The sequence below is a fragment of the Alligator sinensis genome, unplaced genomic scaffold, assembly GCF_000455745.1.
Source record: "Alligator sinensis unplaced genomic scaffold, ASM45574v1 scaffold850_1, whole genome shotgun sequence".
Classification (NCBI taxonomy): domain Eukaryota; kingdom Metazoa; phylum Chordata; order Crocodylia; family Alligatoridae; genus Alligator; species Alligator sinensis.
This window is the reverse complement of record NW_005842742.1, coordinates 311,401-324,594: the sequence shown is the minus strand read 5'-3', so window position 1 is coordinate 324,594 and position 13,194 is coordinate 311,401. Positions and strand designations below refer to the sequence as shown.

The following is a 13,194-nucleotide window of genomic DNA, read 5'->3' as shown; positions in this document are numbered from 1 at the left end:
CCCCTGCCCCCCCCTCCCCCCGGCCCCTGCCAGTGCCCCTCCCTCCTAAATGGCAGCCCCCCAGCCCCCGCAGCCCTGCCGGTGCTCCTCACTCCTGACCTGTAGCCCCCTGCACCCCCAGCCCTGCTGGTGCCCCTCACTCCCAACCCGCAGCCTCCTGTGCCCCTCCAGCATTTTCTCTCAACCTTTCATCCCTCTCTTTCCCAAGGAAGGGATCTTTGTCATGGAAAGGGGGTGGGGGGTGGTCATGCCTCTGCCCTGCACCTGGATGGGGGAGGGTGGAGGGTATGGGAGCTGGCTCAGCCTTTCCTGTCTCTATCCCTTGAGAGATTTCCAACGACCTGAGCCACAAAAGGGGAAGTGGGGGGAAGGTTGCTCAAGAGCCCTCCTCTCCCCTACCTCTCACATCCAAGGCAGCTGTATCATCCCTCCCCCACAAAGACCTGCTCCCTGGAGGCCCTTTCGCCATCAGTCCTGGATCTGTGCAGGTCCTGAGACACCCCACGGCTTTGTGACTGGCCCACGTACTCACCTGCAACTCCATCAAGAAGAAGTACCATGGGGCGCCAATCTGCAAGCCAAGAACCCTCTGCATGGCACAGTGCCTGGAAGAAACTTGTCCTGACAGGTGAGGCAGCCAAAGGCAGGTGGGGCTGCAGGCCAGGAGTGAGGGGCAGCAGAAGGGCTGGGGAGCAGGGGGCTGTGGGTCGGGAGTGAGGGGCACTGGCAGGGTTGGGAGGGAGCAGGGGGCTGTGGGTCCAGAGTGAGGGGAACCAGCAGGGCTATAGGGGGGCACAGGGCTGTGAATTGGGAGTGGGGTGCTCATCATCCTTCCTGTCTTCCCCTCCCCAGTCTCTCTCCTAGCCTGCTGCCCCCAACCCACCATGACCCAGAATCAGGAGCCGCAGGGTCTCACCCCCAACCCATCCGTCCCCGTGGTGGGCCAAGACTTCACCCTGAGCCTCCACCCAGTCCCCCATGACATCTTGTCCTGTCGCTGGTACCGCGGCACCAGCACCTCCCATCCCTCCAACCTCATCCTCACCTATGACCACCAAAACAAAGCTGGCACAATCCGTGGCCCAGCCTATACAGGCCGCGAGAGTGTGGGGCCTGACTGCTCCCTGAAAATCCACCCCTTCATAGCCACTGATGGAGGCGCCTACGCGCTCACCTTACAGACGTTCGACAGCTCGTCCGAGTACAAAATTGAGGTCTCTGGGTTCTGTAAGTCACTCCCTGGCTACCTGTGGGGAGAAGGGGCTTCCAGTAGTGGTGGTGGGGGTGTGGGGAGGGGGCTGAGCCATACAGGAATGCAGTGAATGAAGGTCAGGGGCATGGAAAGGAGAGGGAGAATATAGGATGGGGGCAGGGGGTACGGGGCTGGAGACATGGGGTGTGAGAAGAGAGGTGGGGGCTCTGCCAGCGGGCATGGGGATCTGAGTATGGGGATGCAAGGATGGAGGCAGGGCCTGAGATGTGGCCCCCTCTGGAGTGGGGCATTGGGGGTGGGTGTTCAGAGCTCTCTCTCCCCCCCTCCAGCTTTGCGTATCCCATTCGTGATCATCATCGTGGTGGCCGTGATCTTCATCGTGCTCCTGGCCGTGGGGCTGGGGCTGTTCTTCTACCTACGTGGCAGGCACAGGCAGTCAGGTAAGGACCTCTCCCCCTGCCCTGGTGCTTGCTGGGACAGCCCCCACTCCCTCCAGAACCCTTCATATACTGCCTTCTGGCTTGAGTAGACCCTGGCAGGGAAGCCAGGATGCCTGGCTTCTGTCCAAGCCCTTGAGAGGGAAGTTTGGGCGCTGGTGGGGTAGAGCCGAAGCCCGGACGCCTGGGTTCTCTCCGGCTCAGCGGGCTGAGAGCGGGAGGGCTGGGAGCCTGGACACCTGGGTTATCTTTAGCAATTCCTTTCTTTCCACCACAGCTTCCATTGTCCACAAGGGGCCTACTGGGATATACGGGGCAACCCCCTCAATGTAAGATGACCTGCTCTGATGGACGGGTCCAGCATCGAGTGATGAGCTCAGACTTTCCATATCTCTGCCAGCCCTGTCAGTGCCCCTCACTCAGGCCCACAGCCCCCTGCCCCCCCAGCCCTGCCAGTGTCCCTCCCAACCCCAGTGCTGTGCTACTCCCAGACTCCTCAGTCCCACCAGAGCCCCTATACCTGCTCTCTGGTGGGGAAGAGGTGTCTCCAGGGGCTTCCCTTCTGCTCAACCCCTTGAGGGGGGCTCATTTGGGAATAGGGGCTTTGCCCTCCCCAGTGCACGGATGCGTCACTCTCCCCTCCCTGACTCGGGTCTCCTCTGCCCCCCAAGCCCCGTCTCTTCCACCCTTCTCATCCTCTGTAGCCACAAGACCCACCTGCCCCTTCCCCTTCACCTCCATACTGATGAGATAGAGACCCAGAGTTCCTGCCCTGATCCCAAATTCAGAAGCTAGGGTCACTTTAAGAAGAGCCCGAGTGCATGCTGGGACAACCACTTCATTCTGGGAAGGGCAGACGCTGCACCAGAGCTACACCACAGAGGACCCAAACCTATACCACAGAGCATGCAAAGCATTCTGGGAGCTCTCTCCACACCCTAAGAATCAACCAATGCTGCTTGAGTTTGCAGAGAGCCTACACCCATCACTTGGCCAAGCACTGGAGAATGTGGAGACCCTTCCCAAGATGCAGCAGGTTAAACCCTCCAGGGCTTTGTCTGGAGGTTCAAAATATTTGATGCTTTTTAAGGTCTTTTTTGTTCCATTTCATCTTCAGTCCCCAGCTCCTGGAGTCCTGGGAATATCTGGGAATTGAAAAACTAGCAATGTAATTTTATACCCTAAAAAAAAGGTCTCAAACTCAGGAAGCTCCCTTTAAGTGTTCTTTTTGCCAACTCTCCTGATTTTTAAGCTGGGCTCAAAGGATCATAGAGAAGCTGGGCTGGCAGGACCCTTGGAAGGTCAAATCTAGTCCAACCCCCTGCTCCAGGCTGCAGAAGGCCTGTTGGAACCAACCCAGCCAACGGTCTGTACAACCTACTCTTGAAAACTTCCAAATTTGGAGATGCCACCACCTCTCTAGGCCACCTGTTCCACTGCTTGACCCTCCTCAGAGTCAGGAAGTTCCTCCTCATCTCCTGCCTCAGTTTCCCCTGGCGCAGCTTGAAGCCATTGCTCCTGGTCCTGTCCCCCACGGCCACAGAGAAAAGCCCATCTCCATCCATTCCGCCATTACCCTTTGGGGATTGGAAGACTCTTAGCACATCCTCCCTGCCCTTGATCTTCCCTGCGGCTGCAGGGGTGAGGGGGGGTAGTTCTTCCCTCCACAGCTGCAGTGACCCCCGGGACTGCGTGGGCTGGGTGCCTGTGAGCAGGTGCCGTCTGGGGCGCACCACTGCTGCTGTGGAGGAAAGCGCACCCCCCTCCTTGCAGCTCAGAGACCGCTTGGCCTGCCGATGACCCTTGTGTACACACCGCAGGGGTTTACTTTGCCCTAAATTGAAGCTGTGTTTTTAAAAACCCAACACTTCAATTTAGGGAGAATGAAAGCGAAGTAAGCCCCCGTGGTGTGTACAAGCAGCCCTCTTCTCCCGCCCAAATGACCCTCTTAAACATCGAAGGATGGAGGTTCCCACCCATCTCCAGGCAGTCTGTCCCAGTGCTGAGCCCTGGTCAGAAGCAGAAAGGCCTTCCTGGTCTCCAGCCTCAGTTTCCCCTGCAGTAATCTGAGCTCGTTGCTCCTTGCCCTACCCTCTGTGGCCACAGAGAATCAGTCTTCTCCATCCTCCAGAGATGCCCCTATACCCTTTGAGGTCAGGGAGGCTGACATCAAATTTCCACTCCAACTTATCTCCAGACTCCATCACCTATGATGCTTCCAAATTTTTAAGGTCCTGTGGTTTGCTGGGGTGGAGGGGTGGGATTCTGCACCCCCAAACTCCTGGTCCATGTGTCAGGGGGTTTCTAAGCCTCCATCAGAGGCTCTGGATGCTGGCTGCAGCCCAGGCTCGGGGTGGGGACTGGGCTGTGCCAATGCTCCTGCTGGGACCAACCCTAGAGGGTCCTGGCTAGAGGGTCTTTCCCTTTCACTCAGGGTCAACTGCAGCTGCATTTGGAATCAGGAAGGGATCTTCCCCTGTGGTCAGACTGGTCTGGATTGGGCAGGAGTGGGAGGTGCTTTCCTTTGTAGCAGGGGCATGGCCACTATCAGGGACTTCGTGAGCATACATGAACAGCCTGTGGAGCAGAAGATGTTGTCTGCCATGGTTCTCCTGCCTTCCCTGTGGCATGTTCAGGTGTGACGTGGTATTGTGTCAGGGTTGACGGATGTCTTATGTAGAGTTTAGATGATGGATGTGTCGGGGATGGTTTGGATGAAGCTGATCCTGCTTCAGGCAGGGATTGCGCTAGATGTGACCTCAACAAGTCCCTTCCAGCCCTACTTCTCCATGGCTCTATGACTATGACTCTATGACCTCTGGAGGTCCCTTCCAGCCCCACTTCTCTATGATTCTATGAGCGATGGGAGTAAAAGGTGTTTTCCATATTAAACCCCAGCTGCAAAGTTCCTTCCATTTTCCTTGTTCTTATTGCCAAAATGCCTTTTCCCCCTTTTTTCTAACCCCCCCCATCATATATTTGGTAAATGTGTGCTATGATTTAGTATAAAAACTCAAGTTTTCTGTAGAAAACGGAAAAGTCACTGTGTCTCTCTCTCATGTTGTGTGAAATGTTTTCTTTTTTGGGGTGAAGAAGGGAAATAAATGGCTTGTGCAGAAAAATCTGGCCTGTTCTGGTCTTAACGGGTGATGTGGGAGAGAAGGGGGTCTCAGGTGTGGGGTCCAAGTGTGAGAGTTGCGGGAGACTCCTGTGTTTTCTCACTCCTACATGTGTATGCACATACACACACACAGACCCCAGCTATCTGGGACATGCTCGTGCCCGTGAGCATGTGCACGTGCGCGCGCGCGCACACACACACACACACACACACACACACACACACACAGAGTTATCCAGGACACACGTGCAAACACTCTCAGAATTCAGGCATCTGAGGTGTCTGTGTGTGTGCGTGCATGTGTGCACACGCATGCATGCACATGTGCGCGCACACACACACATACACACTCATGCATGTGAACACAGCTCAGGCATCCAGGACATGCACGCACGCACACACACATACATATGACTTGGGCATCCAGGCTAGGTGTGCACACACACGTGCACACGCATGCACGCAACCCAGGTGTCTGGAACACACACACATACATGTGCATGTGCACACAGCTCAGGCATCCAGGGTACACACACACTTACACATGGCTTGGGCATCCAGGCTAGGCACATACACACACACACACACACACGCATGTGCACACAGCGCAGGCATCCAGGGTATACACACACACACACGACTTGGATATCCAGGCTAGGTACACACACACACACTGCAGTACTGCAGGGCTCGTCCCCTCCAGCAGAGGCCACGCAGATGATCCAGCCTACCCAATTTTAAATACATGAAGTAAGAGGGGAAAGGACCAGGAAGATGATATGTGGCTTTGCAGGGTGTGAACTTCTTAAACTTGTGGGGGGAGTGATTCCCCCCCTCAATATTTTCAACTCTGGGGGCGGTGTCTTGGCAGCCACCTGAGGGATATTCAAGAAAAACCAAAGTGGCTGGATTAACAAGGTTCAGACTTTGGATTCTGGTCCTGGAACTCCAGCTCTGCTGTCTGTGTGGCTGAACAGAAAGCCAGGGTTAGGGGTATGATCCTGGCTAGGGTAAGGGTGGTGGTTATGGTTAACATTAGAGTTAGGGTTGTAGTTATTGGTAATATTAGGGTTAGGGTGTGGGTTAGGATTGTGATCATGGTTAATGTTAGGGTTAGGGTTAACATTAGGATTATGGTTGTGGTTAGCATTAGGTTTAGGGTTGTGGTTATGGTTAACACTAGGGTTAGGGTTCAGATTAAGGTTGTGGCTAGGGTTAATGTTAGAATTTGGATTAAAGTTATGCTTAATGCTTGGGTTAGGGCTGTCATTATGGTTAACGCTAGGGTTAGGGTTCAGGTTAGGGTTAATGTTAGTGTTTTAGTTAAAGTTATGGTTTAACATTAGGATTAGGGTTCTGGTTCTGGTTAGCTTTAGGGTTAGGGTTGTAGTTATGGTTACTAGACTTGGGCAAAGTGGCTAATATTCGCTTCAGATTCGACTGATTCGGGGAACAGTGATTCGATTCAGTGATTTAAATCACCGTCCCAAATCGATTCGGCCAAATCTGATTCAGACATTTGGATGCTGCCAAATCTCTGAAACACACAGGCCCATCCCCCGCCCACTCTCCCAGGCCCAGCAATGGCTGCCCCGCCTGCCCCAGCTCCCGGCACTTTGAAAAAAAAAGTCATCATCCCGGGTAATGCTGGGCAGGGGGGAAATCCCTGCTGCCCCCCACTGCCCCATGCGGGGCTCTGCACAAGCCTCCCAAACCCCACCTCCCAGGGCTGCTGCAGAAACCCGTGAGTCTGGGGTTTGGGCGGGGGGTTTCATTAAAGGGCCAGAGCTGGGGCGGGCAAGGCAGCTGTGGCAGGGAGGGGCTGGCACAGCGGGGAGGGTCAGGGGGCTCATGGCAGAGCCCCCCACGTAGTGTGGGGCAGTGGGGGGACAACGGGGATTGCCCCCCCCACACCCAGCAGCACCCGGTGAATGGGGGCTTTTTTTTAAGGGGCTGGGTGTTGGGGCCGAGCAGGGCAGCCATGCGGGTGGGGGGTGGGGGAGTGGGCGGGGGCACTGAGGGGGCAGGCAGGGGATGAAGCCTGGCAGGGCCCCCCCCCATGGTCGCCTCCCCACTCCCCCAGCTCCCCAACCCCTACTTACCAGCTTGGAGTCCAGCTCCAGCTCCGTGCTGCAGCCAGCGGGGACTGCCCGAATCATCGAAGCTCTCTGAATCTTTTCTGAATCGATTCGGAGAGCTTCAAATCAATTTGGACCTTTTTATTGGTTCCCTGATTCAGTTCAGATTTGGTGATTCAGCCACCAAATCGGACAAATCTCCTCCGAATCGAATCAACACCTGAAGCTTTTTACAGCCCTAATCATTAACACTGGGGTTAGGGTTCTGGTTAGGGTTGTAGTTAAGGTTAGCATTAGGGTTCAGTTTAGGCTTGTGGCTAGGGTTAGGGTTGTGGTTATGGTTAACGTTAGCTTTTGTGTTGTGGTTGCATCTACCATTAGTGGTAGGGATATCGTTAGAAATGCCCTGCTATACAAATAGGTGGGAAATATTCTATGCATTTTACTGTTCCTTTCCAACAGGCAATGCCTGTTTCTCTCTGTAGAGTAATGTCCCAGAGTACCTTTCTTCCCCAAGGGCCTGGAGATTGGCATTGTCATGATCTTGTTCCCAGATATACACAGAGGTGATGTCTTTTCCCAAGAACACCTGGCAATCATTCTCATCTTCTGTACATCACTCTGCCCCCCCCCATCCCTAAGGATGCAAGAGGCTTGCTTCTGACCTCTGCTGTTGAGCTGGTGGAGTAGCAGCCTGGAGGTAACTGGGAGGGCAAGGGGCACCCTCTTCTCTGGCATCTGTGAGGCAGGGTGGGGAATGTATTGCAAGAGGCAGGACTTATTTGCATGTCAGTTCTGGGGCATTTTGTGGCAGTTTTATTAAAATTAAGGCCCAGAGCTGCAGCTGGAGATGACTAGAGACTAAGGGTGAATGGTTAGAGAAGCAAAGTTTGTTCAGTGGGCCCAAAGAGAGAAGTCACCCTAACCTCGATTGAGGATTGTTCTGCCCTGGAAATGGAGACATTGGAAGAGGGTGAGGGGTTCAAGTTGGGCTGGACTTTCCTTTAGGGAGGGGATAGTCACTACCCTGGCAGGGGAAATACCATGACCACCAAGGTGGTTTTCCTACTGGTTGGGGAAAACCACGAGCACAGCAGGAAGTAGTACCATGACGGAGGTAATGCTTGGTTATCCCCCCACTTCCACTTCCAGTGGGAAGATCTCAGCTATCTGCTCACTTTATGGAAATGGGAGACTCCCCCCTAGCTTGCTCCTGCGAAACTCAGGGGCATCTGAACCCCAAGCCTCCGGGCTTGGACCTACACGTATGATCCCTGCCAAAGGATTTGGATGTATCTGAAGCCCAAGGCTGAGGTGCAGGATACTTGCTGGTAGCAGGGCCACATATGGTTTTTGAATGACTCGCATGGATTTGGAATTGACTTGGCTGATTTGATTTGGGACACAAACATTTTTCCTTAATAAAAAAAAGAGGTGGGGGGAGGAGGGGGACAGTCACTGCCCCTGTTGTTTGCCCTTCAAGGAGCTGCAGAAATGCCTGCAGTTTCCTTTGGCAGGCACGGTTCTTTGAGTAGATGTGATATCTTTTATTAGACCAAGTGAGTAGTTGGGAAAAAGTTCTTGGCAAACTTTCGGGCACAGTCACCCTTCTTCAGGCACAGGGAGTCTCTGCTGTTCTGAAACTCCAAGAAATGAGAGAAGCCAAAAGCGTGGCAGGATGTCAGTGAAAATTAAAAAGTTCTGCTTTATTAGCACATCAGGTTTTGGAAATTCAAAGCATTAGAGGAGTGAGGAGCCCAGCCTCTTGGGTTTTGGAAATGCACAGCGTTAGGTTGTTTGAAGGGAGTGGGATCTAGTGGGTTACAACAGGGAAGGAGGGAGGGGGAGTTTGAATCTCTCAGTGCAAGTGGCTCAGCAGTATTATCCCCTCAGACCCATGGGGAAACTGAGGCATGGGGAGAGAACCCAAGCTGTAATGGGACCATAAGCTGGGGAAGGGGATTAGTAGATGGATTTCACTAGCAGCAGCCCAGCCAGGCTGGGTAGTAAGTAGGAACCCCAGACCCGAGTCTGCACGGCGCTGCTGGGTGCTGGGCTGCAGCTGACTGTCTCGAACACGTATCGAAACACACCCGACTTCAGCTGGTAGTTGGGTTTGATGTTACAGGCCCCCTCCGAGGCACAGCCCCTGGCTGCGAATGGTATCGTAATGTTCCCTGCATGGAAAAGAGGCTCTTGGTTACATTTGGTGGCTCCCTACCTTTTTCCCCTCCAGTAAGCCCATGAAAAGCTCCCATGAGCAGCAAACAGAAGATCCCATCAGTAGGTTTCGGAGTGAACGGCCCACTGAGAAAGAGAGGGGGTGCCTCTCTCCCCAGTGCATTGCGGTTTGGGACTCTCGAGAGACTCAGGCATTGATATTCTGGAGATTTTTCTCTGGTCTGGTCTTCCTCCGTCCTTCCAAGCATACTGTATCTATACAGCTGTACGGGTGGCGAAGACTGAGTCCCTGCTCCCCAGCTTCCTGTACGGTGCTAACATTGTAGGTTACAAGGCCAACAAACTACTACAACCTGCCACCTAGTGGTGACTCGTGGGAGAAGCCATCAGTGCTGTGAAGCAAACGGAGGACAGCTGCCCATCTCTCTGCATCTGATCCAAGGGTAGAAATGACCCAGGGGGTGTGAGCATCTGTCCATATCCTTCATCGGTCAACTTGGACTCTTGAGCAAAGGAGCTTGGTTTTTCTCACCTGCTGACTCATGCTGCTATTGGTTTTTCCCAGGCTTCTGGGCTTTGCTGGTTGCCATCTGGAACCAGGTGGGAATCCCCCCGTCCTGTTGCAACACCTGTCAGAGGTGTCTTCTTTCCCCAGCAGCGTTGAGTGTTGGCTGCAGTCCAGGCTAGGGATGGGGACTGGGCTGCGCCAGTGCTCTTGCTGGGACTCAAACCCAGAGGTTCCTGGTTCAAGGGCTTTTCCCCTCTACTCTGAGTCAAAGCATTGCCACATTTGGGGACAGGAAGGAATTTTCCCCCAGGGCCAGATTGTTACAGCTGAGTAGGGGAGGGTGGCCTTCTTCTGTAGGCTTCTACCTTGTATTTCTCAAGTGCATCTAATAGCCCTTGTAGAGGTGGGGCACTGCCAGCCATCATGCTCTGGCTTTACCTGGGGCAGGTTTAGTCTTTGAGCAATGAGTGTGGGACAGGGTTGCTGTGTAATTTTAGGAATAGGTTGAATGGGGACATGTCTGGGAAGGTGTGGATGGGGCTGATCCTGCCTGAAGCAGGAGGCTGGGCTAGAGGTGATCTCCAGAGGTTCCTTCCACCCTGACTTTTCTATTATTCAAATGACCAATGGTTTCATCTTCCCTTGTATTGGCTAGGAGGGGTTTGGGATACATAGCATGAGATGCAGAGAGCAACTCACCTTCGGAGACTGTCCCAGTGATGTAAGCACATTGATCAATGGCTCCTTCACAGCGTATGGTCCCATTATTTCCACAGCTCTTATGGCCTGGAGCATAGCAGCTAGAGCAAGCCTTTCCATTATACATGCTACTGATAGCAAGGTCCTCTGGGGAAAAAGTCAAGGTCAGTTTGCAGGCCGTCTCGAGCAGATCTTGAGAGCAGCCTCAGAGAGAGAGAGAGAGAGGCCTCCCAGAAGTTTTCTAGGTGTGAAACTGGCTTGAGGTTGTCTTGGATGGGATACATATCCACCATGATGTAGGTAGGCCCCTATCCCCCCAAGCTCATGTAGCTACAGGGTCAAAACTCCTAGTATGGGCCTTACTTTGCTGAGTGCACAAGATTTCTCCCTGTCTAGCTCATATTTTCCAGGCACTAGCATAACTGCATCATCTGACCCTCTTCTACTCTCTGTCTCCACTTGGGGAGCTCTAACACCACAGCTATGGTGGTAAGAGCCCCATTTCATAGGATAGCTCTAGGTTTTATGCCAGAGAGAAGGGTGAGTATGATTGGTGTCAATAGGATTATGTGGATTAAGGCCTCATTGGAACTTCTGGACCGAGATTAGGGGCCTTCTGTGATACCAGGGTGTGCCACAGCCTCCAACCAAGATTGGCATACCCAGTGCCCCCTTTGTAGCTTCCTTGACTCTCTATAAAGGCCAACTGCATTTATAGTCAGAGATTTCCACCAATTCTTGTAATTCTACCATGAGACTGGTTTATATTGGTGGCTTTTTCTCTGAATCCCCAGTTCCAGGGACCAAGTGATTGTAAGAGAGCTTCTTTTGTCACTTCAATAAAGAACAAGTCCTTGATTCATGTGGTTGATGCACTTGTGTGTAGGCTAAAGTCTCCAAAACACAAAGGAAAAAGTTGTTTCCTCAAGTTGGGTTTTGTAATGAGACCAAGCCCAGCTGGAAGGAGTGAGGGATTAGGCTATGGGAAGAGGACTCCACCGCCCAGGTCCTTAAGAGTCCAGAGCAGATAGCAACAAGGCGTCTGGACAACAGCAGCCATGTCGTGCTCCTGGCCTGCTCAGAACTCCTCAGCTCACCCTGATGTCAGTGTAACAGAGCTCAAGTTGTGCTCTGTTACTCACAGGAGCATGGGAAGACATCAAAGCAACCTGCAGGTGGCTGCAATCCTAATTAGGCATAACTGCCTAATTGGGAACAGGGCCCAGCTGCTTGTTATAAGAACAGGGCCCTGAGCAGTGAATCCAGCAGTCTACTGCTAGCAGCTGGGAAAACACCAGCTAGCTGCTCATGACCACTGGAGGTATAGGGTAGGAGCTATGGGGAAGGCTCAGGCTCAGGCTCAGGCTCAGGCTCCTGGTCCTGGTCCTGCAGAATGACCTAAAACTACACCCTGCTGGGGAGCATGGTGTGGTGGGACTGCTGGTGGTGGGGCAGTCCTCAGGGAATGGCACTTCTGTGCCTTCCTAGTGAATGGCGAGTATGGCGTGCCAAGAAAAAGCCTCAGCCCCACTGCCTTGCAGGTGACCCCATGGAGGGGAGAGGCTAGGGGAGCACACTCTGAAGACCAAAGCGGGAGCCCAGGCTCACAGTGAGTCCTGAGGCAGGGGCCAGGTCAGGAAGGGACCTGAGGCAGCTTCCAGGCTCACTGCGAGACCCGAGTGGCATTAAGGCATCAGAGGTAGGACTCCGGGGGGCCCTAAGTCAAGGGAGGTGGATGTGAGGCTCCTCGAGCAAGGAGATAAGGGGATTGTTGAGGCACAGGGGATGAGCTTGGATATTGGGAAGCCCAGTGTGGGGCATGTGGGACGAAGCACTCAGAGCCTGAGAAAAGATAGGAGCTGGGACCCCTGAGTGGGAGTGATTGAGTCCCAGTGTGGGGGCATAGGGGTCAAGAGTCCCAATGTAAGGCACTGGGACTGTAAGCTCCAGTGTGAGGGCACAGGAGTGAGAGTCCAGAAGTGTGGCACGAGAGTGCAGGTCCCAGTGTGAGGGTACGGGAGTAATCTGGATGCTAACTGCAAGGCATAGGCACAGAATAAGAAAGGTCAGAGCCGTGTATATAGGCCCCTGACATCAGGGCAAGTGAATGGGCAGCCTCCTGCCTTGTTATCAGCTTTCAATAATTATCATCAAGGCGTGGCCGGTGAGGTAGAGAGGTGGTTAGTCCCAAGGGGGTGGGCCAGCGACTTGACTGGCCCAAGATGCCCACTTGTTAGTCGGCTGCAGACCTTGACTTCTGACTTCATCTCTGCAACCCTGGCTTGGACTCCCAAGCCTGGAACCCAGCTGCTGGACCCCACCTTCACCACACAGGTGAGATACCCTGACTGTCCATGCCCTGGTCCTACACAGGTTTGGACTGGGCCTTGGAATCACAGATTATGAGGGTGGGAAGGGACCTCAAAAAGCCATTTATAGTCCAACCCCCTGCTCCAAGCAGAGCCAACTACATCACTTCAGCCAAGGATTTGTCCACCTGGGTCTTTAAGACCTCCAAGGATGGAGATCCCAGTACCTCTCTGGGTAACCTGTTCCCATGCTTCACTACCCTCCTCGGGAGAAACTTCTTCCCAATATCTAACCTCAACTTCCCGTGCTGCAACTTGATCCCATTGCTCCTTGTCCTGCCATCTGCCCCCACTGAGAACAGTCCAGCTCCATCCTCTTTGCAGAAGAGAAGACTGAAGGGGATTGAATAGCAAACTTCAACTCCCTGCAGGGTGGTTGCAGACTAAAGCCCAGTTCTCTCAGCCTCTCCTCACAAATCATGTGTCATAGCCCCCAAACCACTTTCATTGCCCTCCACTGGACTTTGTTCCCAAGTCTTGTGATCTCTTTAAGCCATTCTTGTCCTTTATTTTATGCAGAGTTGGGGGAGGACAGACATGACACAGCCTCTCCACTTTCACTAGAACATATGTAGCAATAGGATATAC

General features: G+C 53.4%; 1 protein-coding gene and 1 pseudogene across 3 annotated transcripts in view; both read left to right on the top strand.

Moving 5' to 3' along the window:
* LOC112552052 (carcinoembryonic antigen-related cell adhesion molecule 8-like) overlaps positions 1 to 3,077 on the top strand; it is a 3,893-nt gene extending 816 nt beyond the window's left edge. For all 3 annotated transcript variants that reach the window (XM_025216466.1, XM_025216465.1, XM_025216464.1), the window contains exons 2-5: positions 414 to 628; positions 853 to 1,227; positions 1,543 to 1,653; positions 1,928 to 3,077. In XM_025216466.1, coding sequence (XP_025072251.1) covers positions 559 to 628; positions 853 to 1,227; positions 1,543 to 1,653; positions 1,928 to 1,983 — 612 coding nt within the window. In that variant the 5' untranslated portion in view covers positions 414 to 558 and the 3' untranslated portion in view covers positions 1,984 to 3,077. The remainder of the gene's footprint in view (positions 1 to 413; positions 629 to 852; positions 1,228 to 1,542; positions 1,654 to 1,927) is intronic.
* Positions 3,078 to 7,868: 4,791 nt separating this feature from the next.
* Positions 7,869 to 8,065, top strand: LOC112552061 (annotated as a pseudogene).
* The last annotated feature ends 5,129 nt before the right edge of the window (positions 8,066 to 13,194 follow it).